The sequence below is a fragment of the Tachysurus fulvidraco genome, chromosome 16 (genome assembly GCF_022655615.1).
Source record: "Tachysurus fulvidraco isolate hzauxx_2018 chromosome 16, HZAU_PFXX_2.0, whole genome shotgun sequence".
In the NCBI taxonomy this organism is placed as follows: Eukaryota; Metazoa; Chordata; class Actinopteri; order Siluriformes; family Bagridae; genus Tachysurus; species Tachysurus fulvidraco.
The window spans coordinates 20174452-20196428 of NC_062533.1; the positions used below are offsets into that span (position 1 = coordinate 20174452).

General features: G+C 39.7%; 2 protein-coding genes and 1 long non-coding RNA gene across 5 annotated transcripts in view; all 3 read left to right on the plus strand.

The window, feature by feature from the left end:
• The window catches only part of LOC125138963, a 32864-nt gene extending 11489 nt beyond the window's left edge, over positions 1-21375 (plus strand). For both annotated transcript variants that reach the window (XM_047801457.1, XM_047801456.1), the window contains exon 4: positions 21225-21375. In XM_047801457.1, coding sequence (XP_047657413.1) covers positions 21225-21355 — 131 coding nt within the window. In that variant the 3' untranslated portion in view covers positions 21356-21375. The remainder of the gene's footprint in view (positions 1-21224) is intronic.
• LOC125138969 lies at positions 2738-4054 on the plus strand. Of its 2 annotated transcripts, XR_007138056.1 has the most exons (3): positions 2738-2968; positions 3049-3113; positions 3199-4054. It is a non-coding gene; the product is annotated as an uncharacterized LOC125138969 (long non-coding RNA). The 2 variants fall into 2 exon arrangements; XR_007138055.1 differs by having other exon boundaries at positions 3049-4054.
• LOC113647944 lies at positions 10103-12172 on the plus strand. The gene is made up of 5 exons (XM_047801454.1): positions 10103-10355; positions 10444-10788; positions 11280-11378; positions 11475-11512; positions 11676-12172. The coding sequence occupies exons 1-5, from the start codon at positions 10304-10306 to the stop codon at positions 11802-11804; spliced, it is 663 nt and encodes a 220-aa protein (XP_047657410.1). The 5' UTR covers positions 10103-10303; the 3' UTR covers positions 11805-12172.
• Positions 21376-21977: the final 602 nt, after the last annotated feature.

Consider the following 21977-nt stretch of genomic DNA (forward strand, 5'->3'; position numbering starts at 1 on the left):
ACTATGACATCATAATTAAAAGTGAGAGCCAAGATGTGACACAGACATGGAGGCTTCAGCAAACACAGCAAACATTGGAGAACATGATGGTTGAGTGAACGGCTGTCTAAGGTTCATTTTTAGCCGGGCACTGGCTTTCACCTCTTTGTGATAATCAACAGGACTTATAAATATTAAGTGATGGTAAAGGTCATATGTTCAGTCATTGTTATTAGCTGCAGCAGCTCTCTGTCACACCATGCAGTAGTTTCAGTTTAACAGAAATAACATTGGTTTCGGAGTTTCAGAGACGAGTGTTTTCAAAGTGTTTTAGACTGTAGCTATTTTGGGTCATGTTACAGTCTAAATGTCTTTACAAATAGAATCTCAGGTTAAAACACAAAAGTTTAACTTTATTAATAAAAATTCTTAATAAATATCATGTAGAATACTAAGAGCACTGTTTACTCAGACTGTGCTAGAAACTGTGCTCTAACTATATAAGGCCTGTTATCCACCCTAAAGGACTTAACAACAGAGACAACAGTTGGAATTAAATGATTCATATCTTCCAAAAGGTTTGACTTTAATAACTCAATTAAGGATTAACCTGAATAAAACATTCTTACACCAGGTTACGTATGTAACCCGGTTCCCTGAGAGGGGAACGAGACGCTGCGTCAGTGCTGACGCTATGGGAATGCTTCTTTGAGGAAGTTGTGTCTGAAGCTCTGTGTGCACACACGCCATTTAATGGCTCGGAAAGGACACGTGACGGAGTTAATTACTCGCCAGTAAGTCCATATAAGGGCATCTACGTCACGCTGCTCCAGCTCTCTTTGTCTGAAGGAAGCGCGAACGGATGCCTGGGGCGTGGCCAGCAACGCAGCGTCTCGTTCCCCTCTCAGGGAACCGGGTTACATACGTAACCTGGTGTAGTTCCCTTTCGAGGGAACTCTGTGTGTATTTTCATAATAAGGAACGAGAAAAGTTGAAGATAAGTAAGACATCTTTATAAAAAAAATAAAAAAAAGGCTAAAAAATAAGTGTTTTAAAACATCTGTATTTTTCCATACAGGTTGTTGTTTCCAGATTCAGGTGATGATCTATCTTTCCATGTTTAGAGTTGGAGTTCTTGCCTTTCTGGTTATTATCTTTACAATCATTTTTTTTTGTAAAAAGAAATAAAAAATATTGTTAGTTTCACTTTTGCTGTAATTTACCATGCATTATTATATATTGTCTTTCTTGTTTTCTTGTGATCTCGACATAATAAAAGTCAGTTTTCGTAATTGTATAACAAGAAAAATCACAATAATAAAGTTGCAGACATCACAGCCTACTTCTTAAGTGTCAGACACTTATGTGGAAGTTGTCAATCACTGACAGACAGAGAGCTGTTTCAGTTTGAGTCCCTGATCAGAGCAAACATATTGATCCATGATGCTGCATTACTGAGCTTTTGCTGCCTCTAGAACATTTTTTTTTTCACGAAATCACGAAAAAATTGAGTCATGAAGGGGTCCAGAAGGAAAAACTTGAGCTTGTAATGAAGAATGGAAATCAGGTGAGTTAGGAGGCCTGATCATGAAAAAAAATGGGAAAAGCACTTTTATATAGACAAATGATGGAATGGATCACAGCTCAGTCATTTATCAGATGGAGCTGCATTACACATTATTACTATCGAGCATTATTACTATAGAGTGAAAGGTGGAGGTGTTTTTTTGATAGACTTGGGCAGATCAGTAAGAGTTCAGTCTGTTTAGTGAAGAGTAAAAAATGTTGTGTTCACGATTTTTTAGAGAAATGATCCCTGGTCCTCTTTAAAATGCTGATCTGACATTTCTTTCAACCAAACATGGTGTTCCGCATCATCTTTGTCAGCCATCTGCTCTCTAGTCTAAAATTATTTATGACACTTCCTGTTCTGGCACCACAGGGTATTTCTTAATCTGGTGGTCAATAAAACATAACAGGACTTAAAACAGGAACCACCACAGCATGGGTAGGAATTTATTGAAGAGTCTCTGCCAAGTAAAAGATACAGCCATTAGCAAATCTACCTTTTAGCCATTGATGAGACATTTCCTGTATGTAAAAGGGGGAAGTCGTGGCCTAATGGTTAGAGAGTTTGACTTCTAACCCTAAGGTTGTGAGTTCGAGTCCCGCCCAAGACTGAGTTAGGTGCCCCCAACTGCTCCCGGGTGCCGCAGCATAAATGGCTGCCCACTGTTTCGGGTGTGTGTGTGTGTGTGTGTGTGTGAGAGCACTTTGGATGGCTTTAACGCAGAGAACGAATTCTGAGTATGGGTCACCGTATGTCACGTCACTTTAAAACCGTTGAGGCGGCATGTATCTACATTCAGAGTGTATTTTAATGTTAAACACTAATAGGAAATACATATTTAATAACATGTTTTTAACATGAACTTACTCTTTTGCAAGTACAAGCATTTCTTACAGCTGCATGATCTCTGAATGTCAGCAACACCAACTAGCTGGTTGTGGATTTCAATAAGAGGCAGCAGCAGAACTAAACCATGCTCTTGATTGGACAATAGTTAAAAAAATTCTTACCTGAGAAGAAAGAAAATCCCCCTAACCACGCCCAAAGAAAAAGGGCAGCCACACCCCTAGTGCCAGGGAAATAAGAGAACAATTTCTACAGTGATCTATATATATATATATATATATATATATATATATATATATATATATATATATATATATATATATTTATATGTACATGTGGCAGGATAGTTTATTGTTGTGACATCAGATAGTAATAACGTATCGGAGAGGGTAAAGGAGGTGTCAGGTTCATGGTGATTGAGGTACTCTTCCGGTTTCCGGTAAGGCCAGGTTCATTTTGAGGTACTCTTCCGGTTTCCGGTTCCGTGTGTCAACAGAGGTGCTGGGTGTTACTGGTGCGGCTGGCGGCGTGGCGGTTCTGATTTGTTTCCAGTCACCTTCAGTTACCTGGGAGGTAAGGGGCTGTTAACAGCATGGCTATGCGGTTTTGTGGGTCATACAATAGGCTAATGCCACACGTATGCATTATTGCAGTGCTTTGCAACGGAACGAGAAAAGGGTCAAAACAAACTCTTTTGCGACAGACTGTGTACCTTCAGGTATGTGAGTTTGTTATCCATCTTACGTGGGACGCTAGTGTAAATGTCAGGTGGTGTAGTGTTTGTTTTGTATTCCCCCTGTCAGCGTTCTTTGGTTACCCGATGTCTATCTCTCTCCGGGTTATTACCGAACCAGTGCTGCATCTATGATTTGGTGTGGCGGACGGCTGTATTTCTCCGGTATGCAATAGCATTTTATTTAAGAGTTTTATATCTTTTTTAAATAGCATTTATTTATTGTGCGTAACATTTCCTGTTAGGTTCTGAGTTGAGGCTGCACATTGTTCCCAGGACAACGCTGCTGTTTTGTTCCATGTTAAATTTGTGTTTTGTGTTAAATTGCTTTGTTCTTTGCTAAATTGATTTTTGTTGTAATTGTTTTCTTTTGGTTTCTTATGTTTCTTGATTTCGGTATCAATAGTTACCCTGTTACGGTGCCTTAAGGATTACCTTGAGGTAGGAAGCCTTCCGCTGAAGTTAGTGCAGTAACTAGTTATTCTTTTGTTACTTTATTTATTGGTTCTGTTTTGAAATCTAGTTTATATATTTTCTTAGATTAATTTTCTTTTCTCCTGGGTTTTGTAAACTTTCATTCTTTGTTTTGTTTATTTGGTTTTTCTTAATTTTAGCATCGTCAGTTTTAACATATTGTTGTTTTTTTCTGTTTTGTGAACTCTCTGCAGAAGCCGTAGGCCAAAAGGCCGAGAGGCCTAACTTTCCTTCACTTTCTGCACCGTGTGCTGTGTGACCACCGACAGAAATTCAGTGAGCGCTGAGTGAGTGTGTTGTGATTGTGCACATGCATGGTGTGGACGTTTACTTCTGTTCCGGCCTGTCTTCTGCCGATCAGCTGCAGCCCTGCATGAGTGTTGATTTCTCTTTTTGTTTATTTTGAAATTTTATTTCCTGTTTGTATTAATAAATGAAATTTTATTTTTGTGCCCACGTTTACTGCTCATTCATAAATTGGTAGAACGAACTTGTGATCCTTATAGTATTGTGAGGTGATTTATATTTCCCTGGGTGAAAGTCCCAGGGTGGCGTAGTCTGTTAATTTATAAATTTAGGGTTACCACTCTGTCACATACAGTGTATATATATATATACTGTGTATATATAATATCAGGGCATGCTAGGCCAAGTGCAAGCTGGTAACAATCGGACCTGTTACTATCACAGATTGTAACAATAGCCAGTCGCTGGTAGGACGTCTAAATGGAAAGAGCTTTTGTTTGGTTACTTGGGTTAGAGCTTTAATATTCAAGCTAAACTAAAGTTATGTTTTGTTCTTTTCTGTTGTTCTCGCTCACGTCCCTTTTCACTTGGGTTGTGTTGTGAGACCCATTTAATTAATTAATTAATTAAATTGATTAATATTGATGATTTTCTAAGATGACTTTGTTTAAGTGAAATCTTCGTGGGGAGAAATCTGAATGCGAAGTGTTTCAACGCTCACCGTCAAATTCGATGCCGAGAGAAAGTTTCAGTCATATATATTCACAGCTTGGCAGTTGCATGGAGTTAACTGCAGCCATACAACCATATATAGAATTGTTAACCTTAAAGATAAGAAAAAAAACATTCATTCATTCATCTTCTACTGCTTATCTGAACTTCTCGTGTCACGGGGAGCCTGTGCCTATCTCAGGCGTCATCGGGCATTGAGGCAGGATACACCCTGGACGGAGTGCCAACCCATCACAGGGCACACACACACTCTCATTCACTCACACACTCACACACTACAGACAATTTTTCCAGAGTCAATCAACCTACCATGCATGTCTTTGGACCGGGGGAGGAAACCGGACTACCCGGAGGAAACCGCCAATGCACGGGGAGAACATGCAAACTCCCCACACACAAGGAGGAGGTGGGAATTGAATCCCCAACCCTGGAGGTCTGAGACGAACGTGCTAACCACTAACCACCGTGCCCCCAGGAAAAAACATAAGTAGCATAAAACATAAATAGAAATATTTGGAAGACGAGAGTTGATGTTGGCTGTCAAAAAAAAGCCCAAGGGGGCACAGACTCGACAGCAAAATCCAACTTGCAATACTAATGAGAAACAATTTATAAAAACTCGTCTTGAGTTACATTGTGTGTGCTTTCTAGTGTTGACAAGCTCAGTGCATGTTATACTCTGTGTGTATCAGAGAAAAAACTCAAGCTTACACTTGGAGTGTGTTTCTTGTTTGTTATAATCTTTGCATTTCAATTACTTTTACTTATTCTAATACTGTTTGATTATTTGAAGGAGATTTTATTTGTAATTTTATTTTATTTTACATATATTACACGCATTTATCTGTATTACTTTACTTTTAATAAAAACAAGTCCTCCCATTGTGAGGACCCTGAAAAGACAAAATGGTCCAAGTCTGATTCGTTCATTTAAAGATTCAAACAATAGATTAGGTGGAAGAACTTGAAGAGGATCCTTTATTAGAAGACCGATGGACTTCGAAGGACACCTGCGTTCAAGGTAAGACCAACTCTGATAGTTGATCTTGTGTTTTCAAAACTAACCTGTGCAAACTAGGACACATTCCTTAGTGGGATTGTGGAAGGGTTTCCTACACATTCTGAAAACATCATCATTATTTTCCTTATCATTATTTGCTTGACTCGATCCACACATGCTCAAACTATTATATTTTAAATATTGCACTCGGCCCCCACCCCATCCCCACACCCAATACTGCAGCTTGTGTCATAAACGGTTCAAAATTAGTTCCACAATGTGAAACTGAAGTGTTCAGACCAAACCTAAAGTGCTCTTAACACATTTGTAGAAGTGTTACTGGCTGCAGCAGATCTCTCTCACACCAGGCTCTGGTCACAGAAATAACATTGTCATTTCTGAGTTTCAGAGGCTGGGTGTTTTAGCCAGCAGCTCAGACACACACTTATTCTGGGTCACGTTAACAGTCTAAATGTCTTTGTTTCAATTTCAGACCAAAACACAAAATCTAGCTGGCAACCATGCTCTAACTGTGTAAGGCCTGATATCCAGCTTCAGAACTACAATGTTGGGGAGATGTGAATAATTTTATTATAACAAATAACACATTCACACCTTAATGGCCTCATGTCGCTGTTAGTTTGAGATGATTGTGTTCCATCATACCAGTCTGTGAATGTGTGTGTGTGTGTCTGAGAGAGTGGGTGTGTGTGTGTGTGTGAGTGTGTGTGTGTGTGTGTGTGTGTGTGTGTGTGTGTGTGTGTGTGTGTGTGTGTGTGTGTGTGTGTGTGTGAGTGAGTGAGTTAGTGAGTGTGTGTGTGTGTGTGTGTGTGTGTGTGTGTGTGTGTGTGTGGGGAAATACTTCTGTGGTTTAGAGTCTTAACGACAGAAAGAGATGTTAGATTTTTATAAAGCCAGGGATTAAAACATTAGAACAGAAGTTGAAGCTCAGAGACACATTTCATTATCGAGAAACTTCAGCAATTATTAAAGAGAGAATATTTAAATATCCAGAATTAATACAGTTCATCACCTCGACACAGTGAACGTTAGCATCTTAAACTAAGTTAATTTGTGTAATGATTGTGTTGTAGTGACGAGGGGTCTCATTTATAAAGCGTGCGTACGCACAAAACGGGGCTGGAAACGTGCGTAAGCCAGTTTTCGCTCAAAGGTTGTGATCTATAAAAAAAAACTTGACGGGAGAAGGTGCGCACCTTTAAGCAAACTTTGAGATGTGCGTACGCACATTCTGGAGACAAAGGGAATTGGCGACACAGATGGTGAGGTCGTGAACTGAAGTTAGATTGTAGAAAATTCATGTGAGAAGAACGATTATCACTCCATTTCATACGTTATATCCATTTTATCATGAAGATTAAATCCAACAGAGTTATTTGTGCTGATTGTTTTAGGCTATATACATCTAGTAAAATCCAAACGTAATTCAAAATGTATTAAAAATAAAATAATAATAATAATCAGCGCTACTCCATCCAGGGTGTATCCTGCCTTGATACCCAATGATGCCTGAGGATAGGCACAGGCTCCCCGTGACCCGAGTAGTTCGGATAAGCGGTAGAAGATGAATAAATGAATGAATAATCAGCGCTGCCTTACAGTCACATTGTCCACAACGGGAGCGCAGGAGGAGATGGAACGACTACATGTGATACAGAATAGCATGAAATACCCTTTTATTAGAGAACTGCAGAACACAGTGTAAAAACTAAATACATATATCATAAAATGTCAAAGTCTGCAAATACAGTCATGAAGCACAATCGCTGCTCATCATCGGTCCTAACTATTACGGTGTTCATTACAAAACCGTCATGAAGAAGAGTGTTCACTATAACATTTTCGTCTTAAATTTTCGCCCGCAAATTAATTCTGTGATTTTGTCAAGGTGTTAACGATCAGTCTAATTGCTAGAAACATATAAATCCTCCGGTGACACGGGTATGTAATGCTTCATGATGGCACTGCTGGCACTGTTGGAGGATTACGCCAATGGCAGAATAAGGAGAGAACGAGTTTCAGGGACCATGATGATTTCCTGGCCCATTATGATGACTGGCTAATAAGCCGATTTAGATTCCCTAGAGCTGTGCTCTTAGATCTATGTGCTGAATTGGGTCCAGTATTAGAGACGGCAACACGCCGGAACCATGCCATCCCAGTCCAAATACAAGTCTTCACCACTCTGGGGTTCTTGGCAACCGGCTGTTTCCAGCGGGAATTGGCAGATAGGTAAATTATATATATAAAAAAACTATAAGTAATCCTCAACTTTGTGTCTAAGACCTTTTTGTATATGAAATAATTCTATTGGAATCTATCATCTCACCCTATAGGTCTGGTATATCACAGCCGTCCCTGAGTGCCATAATATCTGTCGTTTACATCGGTCGGTACATCAGGTTCCCCTACAGTGTGCGAGAACAGGCCGAAATTACAATGAAATTTTGCAACAATGTCTGGTTTCCCAAATGTAATCGGCGCAATTGACTGCACTCATGTTGCTATAATGGCACCATCTGAAAATGAATTTGCTTATGGTAACAGAAAGCATGTGCATTCTATTAATGTGCAAATCATATGTGACTCCAACACGACCCTCACAAACATTGTGGCACGCTGGCCTGGTTCAACACATGATTCCTTTATCTTGACACATAACAGTGTAGGGAACAGACTAAATGCAGGCGCAGTAGCTAGCTTCTTCTAACATGATGGCTGGCTTCTTCTTACAATATTAAACAAAACAAAAGTAGAAACTGTAACAATGTTGTTTTTAATATAATTATGACCTGCAGGTGACAGTGACTACCCCCTGAGACACTGACTCCTCACCCCATTTTTAAACCTGCAGAGCGCAGAGGAAACTCATTATAACGAGGTCCACTCTCATGCCCGCGCAGTCATTTGCATTGACTATTTATGGTTAAAAATGGGCGTGTACAGGGCGGGATTCAAGGCTGGTTCACGTACGAGCATCTGCGGGTGATCTGTGATTTATAAAGGGAACATTGCATACAGGTGTGCGTACGGACGGTTTTATAATTCGGAATTTTTTTTGGCGTACGCCATTTTTGGCATTTGGGCATATGTAAACTTTTAGTAGGGATCCTACGCACAGTTTTATAAATGAGACCCATTCACAGGGCATTCACAGGCCAGTAAAATTCACCTTCTGCAAGATTTGTTTATTCTTGAGCTCCTCTATGACTTTTATTCCTCTGTAATCTACCATTAAGACAGTTAACTATCTAAACTAAAGCCCATGTGACTGCGTCTCTGAGATCACGCACTGCTCACTCTTTACACTTTAATCAACACAAGCTGGACCTCTGAGAACATGGTTCCATTAGGTCACGCATCCTATCTGGTCAGACTGTGTGTGTAACTCCAGAGAAACTGAACTGAGTAATGTGCAAGATTGTATTGTATTTGAGAATGTATTAACACCCCCCCCCCCCTTCTCAGCGTTAGTTCACAATGACCAAATGGTGTACGGAGAACCCTGTGGGGTTTGGAACCTCCATAGACTGTGTTTCAGTGAGGTAGAAGAAGAGAAAAAGAAATGTAATGTTATATTTTAAGTGATGTGTAAAAGGTTGTGAAAAAGGTTTTATTATTTTATTATAATAGTTGTACATTTTATTAACATCTCATACACCAACATGTATTTTTGATAAAGAGTTTTGAGGGTAAATAGCTAAATGTCCACACACACACACACACACACACACACACACACACACACACACACACACACACATACACAGGTCCCACTAAATGGAGTCAGACAGAGTCCGTTTTATTTACATTATGACAGATCACATGTAAGTATTAATTATATTCTCTGCTCACTTTATTAGGAACACCTGCACATCCGTCGGTCAGGTGACAGATCCAGGTCAGCTGTCTGAGACTGGACACTTAAAGACCGAAGACATTTTCCACAACTGTGTGGTTTAAACTTTGTAAAACATGTATAAACGTCATCTGTGTGTGTGTGTGTGTGTGTGTGTGTGTGTGTGTGTGTGTGTGTGTGTGTGTGTGTGTGTGTGCGTGTGTGTGTGTGTGTGTGTGTGAGTTCTGGTGGTATGACAGTTCATCACCCAAATCGCACCAGTTCAAACTGAGACGTGTCTGAGACTGAAGGTCTGAACAAGGTTCAGGTGACCAGGTCATGTTTCATGTTATTGTTAGTGTTTAATATAAAATACACAAAATAAACAAAATGTCAATAACAAATATCAGAGGTGTTTTAATTTATTTTTCTGTCACTGGGATGGAATCATTGAGAGATTGTGTTTTGTATATTAATCAACAAAAATATGAAAGTAAATAAATATTTACGGTCGTTGAAGGTACAAAAGGAGCTCAAGCTTTAACTAGAAGCTCTAAAGTTAGTTTGATTGTTAGCAAAGTAGAAGCTAAACTCAACATTTTTTGCTCTTCATTAAACTTCTTCTATCAGAGAGATTTCAGCACACAGGACTGATAAAGCTCCAGTGTATCATATCTGTAAAGTCATGTGACTCGTCACACCATCAGAATAGACAAGAATTCACTGTGAGCTTCACACCTCATTACAGCTAATGGACCAATCAAATCAGTCCACAGCTTCAAATCATCCAATCAGGTGTGAGTCTGGACCTGGTTTTGTACTGAACACACAAGTTCATTAGATCACTTGGTGTGAACAGGAACGATGATCAGACTCTTTGTCGCTCTTTGTGCTCTTTTTTCTCTCTTCACAGCTGGTGAGTAACTTTCTGAAACTTTAATGTAAAACTATAATATTTTATATTTAACTCATTTACTGACATTAAATATTAAACATTTTTACAGTGAAAACTTCTGACATCAAGGAGATTGACGTGATAACAGTAAAGCGTGGAGAAGATGTAACTATGAAGTGTAACATTAGCAGTGACACAAAGAAAGATAGTGTAGTTTGGTACAGACAGATTTCAGGAAAATTACCTCAGTTTTTTGCAAAACCATACAAGAGCGAATTGGGCTACAGATTTAGTGATGGATTTAATGATGCTCGTTTCAGTATTAGTGTAAATGACAATAAATTTGATCTTAATATTAAAAAAACAAGAGAAGATGATGAAGGAGAATATTTCTGTGGAGAAATGGAAGGAAGTAATGTGAAGTTCACATCTGGAACACGTCTGCAATTTGAAGGTAAACAGTTTTACTCTGATAACCTGCTAATTCCAGATCAACACTTTAACCAGAATTATGTCTACATATGTATTAAATGTTGAATATTTCACTTTATTTATATTTAGTATCATTTCTGTTTATTTGCTGCTTTTCTGATTTATCTGTAAAAATAAAGATACGACACACCGTCCAACATCTGGAACAAGTAAGAATTTAATTTCATTCTGAAGGTAAACAAATATTTACTGTTTCACATTATGTATATTTAGTGTTATATCTGTTTATTTTCTCCTTTTCTGATTTATCTGTAAAGATAAAGTCACGACACACAGTAATACATCTGGAACAACACACAGAGATTCATCCAGCAGCCCAGAAAGTAATAATTTGGTTTCCTTTCACTGTCTATAACAGAATGTTCCATAGTGACAACCTCTCACTGTTCATAAATCATACAATATTTATACAAGTTGTAGATTTATACATTGTGTGTATTTTCATCATTCCAGGTGAAAACAAGTGGATTAATCCCTTAATAGCCTCCAATATATTCTCTGTTATCGTAATCACACTTCTGCTTGGAGTTTTATATAAAAATCACAGAAAAGGTTTGTTTATTTTTATTTGTTGTTATTTATAGAGTTATTGTATAAAGTTGTTGTATGATGTGAATTTCATCTTTACTTGTGTGTCTTATTGTTCAGATGCTTCATCAAGCAACCATCAAATTCCCACCAATCAGGTAATCCAGTCTTCTATTAACTGGGATTCTGTTCTGTTAAATAAATCCACATCTGAATGCACAGAGAATTTTAATAGACATCTATTCACCTAAATATCAGTGTAGTCATTATTTTAGTCTTTTAATCCGCTCTGATTAATAAACAGCTCTTGTTCTTCATCAGACTGCTGCTGCTGATGATGATGTCTTGAACTATGCAGCTGTGAGTTTTGCTAAAAAACCTTCATCCTCCAGAACATCCAGAGCCAAAAATACCCATGAAGACGTTTATGCTCAAGTTAAAATAAAATAGAGAAATTATATTTTTTACATTTGTGTTTTTTCCTTCTGAAGCGTTCTTCAGTTTTTCTCAGCATTTTTTCTTGAAATAGAGCAGATGATTTCAAAAATGTAAAAAAAAACTAATATTATTGTTTGATTTTGAAGGTTAAATTGTTAAGAAAATGTTATTGGTGCACAATTTGTTTAAACTTTTATTTCTGTTTTAACTAAAACATTAACTTTTCCAGAAATATTAAGAGCCTGTAAGTGAAAGAGGGCTGAATATAAAGATTCCAACATTACTGATGAGATGTGGCTGTTTAACCTGAAATTACATTTCAGACACCGAACATTAAATCAGATTAAAAATGTATGTTGAGACCGATGATGTGCCAAGAAGTGCTTTATTTTAAATGTTTTCAGACTATTTACATTAACAAATTTCACAAATACCACAGTGTTGTATTAAAATTTCTGTTTAGTAGAGAATTAATAAACAAATCTTACAGTTCAGTCCACAGTTGCCTTGTGCCATCATTTATAGCCCCAAAAAACACAGAATAAGTGCTGGTTCCTATTTTAAGCACTAAACACATTTTAGCAGGTTTGTTGTTTCTATTAACTTTCCCATGTATCGTCTAGTGTGAGATGATCTCAAACTAAACACCAGCATGAGGACAGTGAGTTTTTTTTTTTACCACGTCAAAGGTGTTAAATTTCAGCAACAGTTTGTGTGCAAGTTTTGCATGAATACAAATGTAACCTTTATATTTTGTAGACACGGTTAACATTTTGTTGTCCCCAGTGTCACAGCACAAAAATAGAAACCTCAGGTAATAGTGGAGCATGTGAAAAGGATTTAACAACCAAACCATGAGATGCTAGCTTACCCACTCACACCATACTGTCACCACTTACTGTTGACATCTTTCCCTAGAAACCGTGCACACAGAGCAAAGGTGAAAGTGTAGACTTGTCTAGAATGTCTATGAATGGTGTAGTTTAAGATTCCACTTCACTGGAAGTAAGACTTTAAGGACAAACACTGTTCTAGCATGACAATGTCCCTGTGCACAAAGTGAGCTCCTAAGTAGACACTCCTAAGTGTGTGTATGGTGACATGATATATATAGTTCACAGTGTGTATGTATGTATGTATGTATGTATGTATGTATGTATGTATGTATGTATGTATGTATGTATGTATGTATGTATGTATGTATGTATGTATATGAATTTATCCCCAATGAGCAAGTCTGAGCTGACTCAGGCAGCAGTGGTAAGGAAGAAACCTTGAGAGGAACCAGACTCAAAGGGGAACCCATCCTCATATGGGTGACACTGGGGGTGTGATTACAAATATACAGTCAAACAAGTGTTGAATTGGTATAAAGATCACATGGAGTTCAGATCTCCTCTTGGTATCATAGACTCCAACTGGAGCTGGTTGATCTGTAGATGTCTCAGGATTCTCATAGAGTCAGCCTCATCTCAGTGGAGGTCCAAAATCTTCATCGCACGGCAGTTTCACACCTCTGTTTCTGCTTAAAACCTTAATGGCCTCATGCTGCTGTTTGTTTGAGATGTTTGTGCTGTACTTTCGATCACACCGGATAGTGTGTGTGTGTGTGGGTGTGTGTGTGTGTGTGTGTGTGTGTGTGTGTGTGTGTGTGTGTGTGTGTGTGACTGTTAATGGAAACATTTCTGTGTTTTTTTTATCTGAGAGATACAAACAAATGACACAAAGAATTGTTAGACTTTTATAAAGCCAGCCATTAGAACATTAGTACAGAAGTTGAAGCTCAGAGACACGTTTCATTATTGAGAAACTTCAGTAATAAGTAGAGAGAGAATACTTTAAAGATAAAACTAATATAGTTCATCACTTCAACACATGGACATGTCAGTATCTTTCTTGTAATGAGTGTTGTAGTGACCAACACATTCACACTAGAATAAAAGTTCTCTATTAAACAATGATAACTTGCATCTGACTTGCACCTTACACCTGACTTACACCTGACTTACACCTGACTTACACCTGGCACACCTTACACCTTACACCTGACTTACACCTGACTTACACTTTACACCTGACTTATACCTTACACCAGACTTACACTTTACACCTGACTTATACTTTACACCTGACTTATACTTTACACCTGACTTACACCTGACTTACACCTAACACCTGACTTACACTTTACACCTGACTTACACCTTACACCTGACTTATACCTGTAATGAAGAGTCGTGAGGCGGATGATCCATTTGCAGCTTTTTTTACACCTGACTTACACCTGTAACGAAGAGCCGTGAGGCGGATGATCCATTTGCAGCTTTTTTAATAAAGACAAAATCGTAGTACAGGCAGGGTCAGGGCAAGTAAACACAATATCAGAGCACAGGCAGAAATCGGACTTGGTTAAACAGGCAGAGGGTCAGGGCAGGCAGCAAACAATCACAAACGAAAACAAAGAAGCAGAAACCGAAACCAGAACTGAGAAAACCAGGTGGTGCGCTGACCGTGACAGAAACCTTCCTCCCCCTCCCCCCACCACCCTGCGAGCGACTCCCGACGCGGGGGCTTGTGCGACGCCAGGGTCATCCTCGAGAACGAGGAGCCAGCTTGTCAGGATATCGCTGGTGGAATTCAGTTGTAAGCGAGGGGTCTGGGATGTCCCCCGCCTTCACCCATGAGCGTTCCTCCGGACCGTAGCCCTCCCAGTCAACTAGGTACTCCAGGTGACCTCCTCGGCGTCTGGAGTCCAGCAGATCGCGGACTTGGTACACCGCTTCCCCGTCAATCAGCAGCGGAGGTGGATCCGGCGGATCAATGGGGTGGTCCAGGTTCTCTCTAGGCCCAACAGCAGGTTTAAGCAGCGAGACGTGAAAGGTCGGCGAGATGGGGTAGGTCAGGGCCAGTGCGAGGCGGTAAGAGACCGGGTTGATCTGCCTGATTTGAAACGGCCCCACGTACCTGGGGCTCAGTTTGCGACAAGGTAGGTGGAGGCGGATGTTGCGGTTTGAGAGCCAGACCCACTGACTGGGTTGATATTCCAGGTGTGCCCTGCGGTGTCGGTCGGCCTGGTCTTTCTGTCTCCTTACGGCCGGCTGTAATTGGCGATGTGCCATGCTCCATGTTTCTACGCTCCGTTGTAACCTTCTTCGAAGGCCGGTAGGTCAGAGGGCGTGCCAGACCATGGGAAGAGGGGAGACTGGAAGCCCAGGACGCACTGAAAGGGCGTCAGGGCAGTGGCGGGTTTGATGAGGGAGTTTTGCACATACTCTGCCCACATCAGATATTTGCTCCACACCGTCTGATTGTTTTGGCAGTATGAGCAGAGGAAGCAGATGATCTCCTGGTTTAACTGCTCCATTTGTCCATTCGCCTGTGGGTGATACCCCGAGGTGAGGCTGACGTTGACGTTCAGTCGTTTGAAAGTGAACTGGGGACCTCGGTCCAAAACAATGTCTTCGGGCAGTCCGTAGTAACGGAAGACAGAATCACACAGCGTCTCTGCTGTCTCAAATGCGGTGGGAAGCTTGGGTAGAGGGATCAGGTGGCAGGCTTTCGAGAATCGATCGGTGATTGTGAGAATGACCATGTAATTATTCTACTGGAGCAGGTCGGTGATGAAATCCAGAGCGATGTGCGGCCAGGGCCATTGTAGAATCGGTAGAGACTATAGCAGTCCTGCGGGAAGTTGGTGAGGGACCTTCGAAGTGTTGCAAACCCCGTAGCTCCGCACAAAATCCCTTACGTCTGTGGACAATGATAGGAGAGTGGTGCGCAGCTTCTTGGGCACGTAGGTTCTTTCTGGGGGACACTCGGTAGGTGGCGGCATCTGCGCGTTGGCCTGGGAGATCTCAGGATGTCCCTCTGGATCGGACCGAGGATACGGGTCTCGGGGATGATGGGTTCAGGCGGTGTGTCCTGGTCTACCTATCAATGCACACGTGACAGAGCATCAGCTTTAGCATTCTTGCTCCCTGGATGGTAGGTCACGGAGAACTGAAAGCGCGTGAAGAACATTGCCCATCTTGCCTTCCGGGGGTTCATGCACTTATAAGAAAAGGTCAGAGGTCAAAATGGGAGATTTTTTAAATGAATATGCAGTTATTATATTATAAAGTGTAACACAACAGAGTCAACAGTCAACATTAAAAACAGCAATTATCAACCAGGTGGAAGAGGATTAAGAAAAGGGAAGAAGGGAAAAAAACACTTTCCTGAAGAAAGAATATTTGGTATCAGAGTCTTTTATTTTATATGATTTTTAGAGTATTTTTAATTTATTAACATATTCCACAAATACCACAGTGTGACTATTTTTATGTGTTTCTATTTAAAAACATTAACACAAAATATGTTCCTTGTGCAGGGCACTCTAGGTAGGTGGCCACGAAACAACAGCACTGAGTCAGGAAGTCAAATGAAAACAATGCCGGTAGCACAATCAATTCAGTGTAGGGAGGGGGGTGGTGATCCGACTGCCTCAGGCTGGTGTCGTTCATGCCAGCATGAAGAAAAAAAAAAGCAACTTACGCAGCACTCACTCACTAGCAGGTGGCAGTAATGGCAAATTGTATGAAAATGCCAGTCCATGTCACCTGTCAAATCTCTCCAGAACCACTAAAGACAATCGCTTCAACAGCAACTTAGTGTTTTCACTCACCAACAGGTGACAACAAAGGATAATTGTATGAAAATAAGAGCCAGTTTCAACTGTCAGACAGTTTTAGGATATAATAGCAAACACACAGTGATTTCAGCCAATAAGTTTTAAAAGTATAAAATTAGAGATTAAGCTTTAACCTTTAACAAAAAATACCAGACTGATGTTGAGGATATCAAAAATTGCCGCTGAGCGTCCAACTCACGTTTTTTTTCCGAAAAACTCCTCCGTTTTGTCTTTGGGAGTTGGGTGTTTGTTGGTTAAGTGCCGCTGACGTTTTGACGGCTTCATTGCCGTTTTTCACCACAAATAACACACAACGGATTTGGCGCCACGGAATCGCTTGTTGTTGTAAATCCATACCTAATGTATGAGGTATCGTATTTACGATTGAAGCTTGACTTTTTTTTTCTCTCGCTATTTTCGAGTTGGTCATCTACTTTCCTTTTACCAGAACTGCCCACAATGAAATTAGCCATTGAAGTTGGCTGATGCCCGCTCAGCTCTCCACATACTTCGGTCACTTCAGGTGCTCCGCGCTTTTTTTGCAGTCCGTTCAGATACGACACGTTGCTAAGCAATCGCAAGGCGCTCAAAGAAACACATTTTAATTTATTTATTGTTTATGTTTTGGATTAAATAACATGACATGTCATAGCACTTAAAAAAAGACAATTATTCTTATTATAAAAAAAAAATTCTTGGAATATTTCAAGGCCCGGTACTAACTTATCCACGGACCGGGGACCGGGGGTTGGGAATCACTGCTGTTATAAACGATTAACAATACTTTAAAATCTATTCTAAATGTAACTGGAAGCCAGTGTAAGGACCTGAGGACTGGAGTGATGTGCTCAGATTTTTTCGTTCTGGTCAGAATTCTGGCAGCAGCGTTCTGTATGAGCTGCCTATCCAGTTTTCCAGTCTATGTAAGAGTATGGTGTGATCTACCATGTCAAAGGCAGCATTAAGATCTAGTACAGATGTGGCCATTTAAAAAGCCCGCCTCGGAGAAAAGAATGCCGGGAGGACTTCCGGCATTCTGCGAGAGCCAATCGAAGGGGGGTCAAATGTTCGGCGAGGGAAATTCAAAAACCTGTAGAGGGCAGTTGTGTTTCATGTAGGCTGAAGAGTCGACAATACTGTATCTGTTATTTTCTTTTGCCGGTTACATAAACAGTCACATCTGTGACCATCTCCGCTGTCACGGCTGGCTTATTGGTACCGCTCGATGCTACTTTGGATTTCATCGTGTTTAAGTCATTATTTATATATTTTATAAAATACAATGTTACCTAGATACAATATGTGATGCTGAGGTTTTTTTTTTTTTTACAATAAATAAGCTCCTGTTCATGTTCTCTGAACAATAAACACTGTTTAACACATGATTATTTGCATTGAGCATATCACACTATAGAGGTTGTTCTCATGTAGTTATGTACTGGGGAATTGGACTCGTTTGCACTAACAACAGGGCCTGGAGACAATAGCCTGAGCTGGAAAGGGGCAGACAGATTCATAGAGTGTGGATGGAAATTGTGGTCAGTAGTAACTGGGGTTGATACCGCGAGTGAAATGCAAAAAAGGAATTTTTGAACAAGCTTTCCCGCATAAGAATGGGGTAGCTCAGTGTTTAAGGTGTTGGGCTACTGATCGAAAGGTCATGGGTTCAAACCCCAGGTCCACCAAGCTGCAGGGCCCCTGAGCCTGTTAACCCTCAGTTGCTCAGTTGTAAGTCACTCTAGATAAGGGTGTCTGCTAAATTCTGTGAATGTAAATAAGACCAATCTGCTCCACTGATGATGTCATACTGTGATGAATGCCTCACTGATAGCTCTTGAAACCCATATTCACTAATCTCACTGTTTTGTATGCTGTGCTCTTCAACTTTATATTGCACAAAATCACTGTACTTTAATCGCTGAGCTGCTGGAAGCACTAACGTGGTGGCTTGTGCGGAGTTAAAGCGGGTATTAGCCAGCGGAGGTGGAACTGGTATGGGCTGGACGACGTTGTCGCTGTTTTTTGGAAACCAGGTATCTCCACCTTCTTCCTCAGCCACTGCCTCGAGGACCTCTGCTTCAACATTGGCAGCTGCAGCTGCACTCTGTAGACACAGTTTGAGGAGGTCAGGTCGAGCTCTGTATTCTTTTTTATCACCTCTGCTTCTCTTTCAGTGTATGATGCCTGTGCTTGAGCAGCAGCTGCTTTAGCAAGTTCTTTTGCTGCCAAAACGCTTGCGTTGGACCATTGACTGGAACGTGACCACTGAAAATGGAACAGTCCGATATTGTTTCCCACCGGTCACCAACATTGTTGACTGTACTCTAGTGGTCGGGGAGAGCAGTGTTGTCTTCTGTATCAACTTTTGGCTGACCTTCCATGTGTCTTTTTACTATTCTGCCTTTACTACTGTGTGTGAACTAGCTTTACAGATAGCTAACAGTCTCCAATAAAGAACTAGGAAGCATCTTGCTCTTTTAGTGTGTTTTACTGGAAAGACTGTAAAACTGTAACATACAGAAACAAAGAGAATGCATATTACAATATAAATATAAAATAAGGAGCTTAGAAATAACTAAAACCCTAAAAAAAAACGTTCTTATTAGCGAGCGATTAGCATGATGCTAATATACATGGAAAATGCCTTAAGGAAGCTAACAGTAATAGCGCCACATATTTTCTTATAAATTACAAATAGAAAACATGGTAAAATGACTAAATTTGGTATCTAATGGAAGCTCAGATCACTATCAAACAAATACTTACAGACAGATATGTTAAGGGGCCAAAATATTAGTTTACAGACTTTAACACTCTGGAGTATGACTTGTAGGAATGTTAAGAGAATACCTGAACTACGGTAGCTCTGTGTGGACAAAACACAAGAAACTCAAAACACAAATAACTCTTCCCACAAGGGGTCAGTACAAGACTAGTGTATTATAGTGAAAGCATAGAAATGTCTAGAATGTCTTTGAATAATGTAGATTAGACTTGGATCATAGACATGGTGTGTGAGGTTTGAGTGAAAGAACTCAAGCGTCCATGGAGCTTTGACCACAGGGTGATGTGATGAGACTAGTGTATTAGTGCAGTAATTTTCATGCTATTTTTTTCCCTAATCTTCTCATCTGCAGCCTGCTTCTGCTGGCTAGTCCTTGTGGTGAATTGGGAAACAGACTTGTGTGTAAGCCTCCCCTTCCCAGTATATAACATCTTCACCAAGATGCCACCAAACCTCTCTGATTCCACACATGGTAACTGGGTGCATTGGCATACAGCATGGAACCAGGAGGAAACATGAAACTGATGAAATGTAATCATATGCTAATAGAAAATACATAACAGTTTTTACAGATAAATTATAAAAATAAATAAATAAATAAATAAATAAATAAATAAATAAATAAATAAATAAATAAAAATAAAGGATTTATTTAGTTGTCCCATGCCTGTCTCCCATCTCCTTATTCCTACCTGAGCCTTGGGAAACATAACAATCCTGCACTCAACACAGTACACAAACTCAATCTTGACCATGTCAAATATTTTACACTTATTAGTCTTTGTCATCGTTTTTCCGTAAATACTTCTGTAGCAGGTGGAATGGGAATTACACATATGTTCACACCTCTAGTGGAGATCTCATCACTCCTTCTTGCATTTTTCACGTTTTTTTGTATTCATTGCTTTAAAGTCAGTTACGAAAAAAAACATGTATTAATACATAAACTAAGCCAATACCTGCTGAGTTCAGCTTTGCAGGTCATCTCGGACTTTCCAGTGCACTGTGATTATCTGGATAGAGTTCTATGATCACTGGAGTCAGAGAAAACAGCCACATGGGAAGATTTGTCAGTTTAGTAAAATATTTGCTTGTATGACATGATGTCATATCTGGGTATAAACTCCACCATCAGTTCTCATTACAGCCACTGGACCAATCAAATCAGACCACAGCTTCAAATCATCCAATCAGGGGTTGACTCTAAACTTGGTTTTCTACTGAACTGTCTGAGTTCCTAACATCACTATCACTTTGTTTGTACAAGAACGATGATCACACTCTTTGTTGCTCTTTGCCTCTTAACATCAGGTGAGTTACATTTTTATATTTTTATATTAAAGAATCTTATAAAATTCACGACACATTTGACTTCATTACTAAAAACCATTAAACAATCTGTTTTTTCTTTCCCAGTGAAACCTTCTAACATCTAGAAGAGTCAAGTTAAAAAACTAAAGAGTGGAGAAGATGTTAATATAAAATGTGGTGTGTCCAGTGACAAATTACATTGTTACATTGTTTGGTTCAAACAGAGTTTTGGATGAAAAATTGTGATGAAAAATTGTTTAATCTCGACATTACAAATGTGAAAGAAGAGGATACAGGAACATACTTCTGTGTAGAAATGCTGGGCACTTCACCAGACTTTACATCTGGAACCCTTTTGGTTGGGCTCAGGAGAATCTGATCCAGGAATCATTTACACTCATGGAAACACCAGTGATGAGTGTAAGAAGAGCTCTGAGGCTGGTTCTCCTCCACAGAGCTGTGTCTACACTCTCCCCAAGAGGAAGCTCACAACCTCTGGTAAAGAAATGCTCTACTGTGCTGTGGCTGAGTGTGGACAAATCCTTCGGGAATGGAATTAAAGCTGCAGATACAAGTAAGACTTGGAGAACATTTATGTTCCTGTTGATTAGTCAGAGACACTTACAGTGATACTGATTCAAATTTCTTTTGTTTTTAATCTTCTCAGTAAATATGCAGTGGATTGTTGTCTTAACAATCTCCAATGTAATATGTGTTATCGTGATCATTGCTCTGCTCAGACATTTACTTAAACTACAAAAAGGTTTGTTTACTTTTATTATGATTTTAAAATCATAAAAATCAGTATCACAAACAATTATGGCAATTAAACCTTATGTTTATTACTGTTGTATAAAGGGGCTTCAAACAACCAACCAAATAACAAAATCCAGTGTTTTATCTTCAATTTTAACATTTTTTTCACATTTTAGGCACATTTCACACACACACACACACACACACACACACACACACACACACACACACACACACACACACACAAAAGAAAGTGTACACTGACCTCTCCTTAGAAAATACAGCAAATAACTTTTTTGTAAATCAAAAAAATTTTATAAACAGTTCTTGTTCTTTATCAGGTCGCTGATGAAGAGGTCTTGAACTATGCAGCTGTGAGTTTTGATAAGAAACCTTCATCCTCTAGAGCAGTGGTCCCAACCTTTTTTTCGCCGCGGACCGGTCAATTGATAATTTTACCCCGGCCCGCTGGGGTGAGGTTGGTTGCTATACAATTAAAATTAAAATTAATAATTTTATTTATATGTATTTAAACATGCCTTTTTAACTCACTACAATGCTAACTCAATGAGAACCCTGAGCTTGTTTCTTTGCAATGAGACGGTTCCATCTGGGGTAATAGGAGACAATGACACCTGAAGTGTGTCGCTTATGTCCAGTTTAT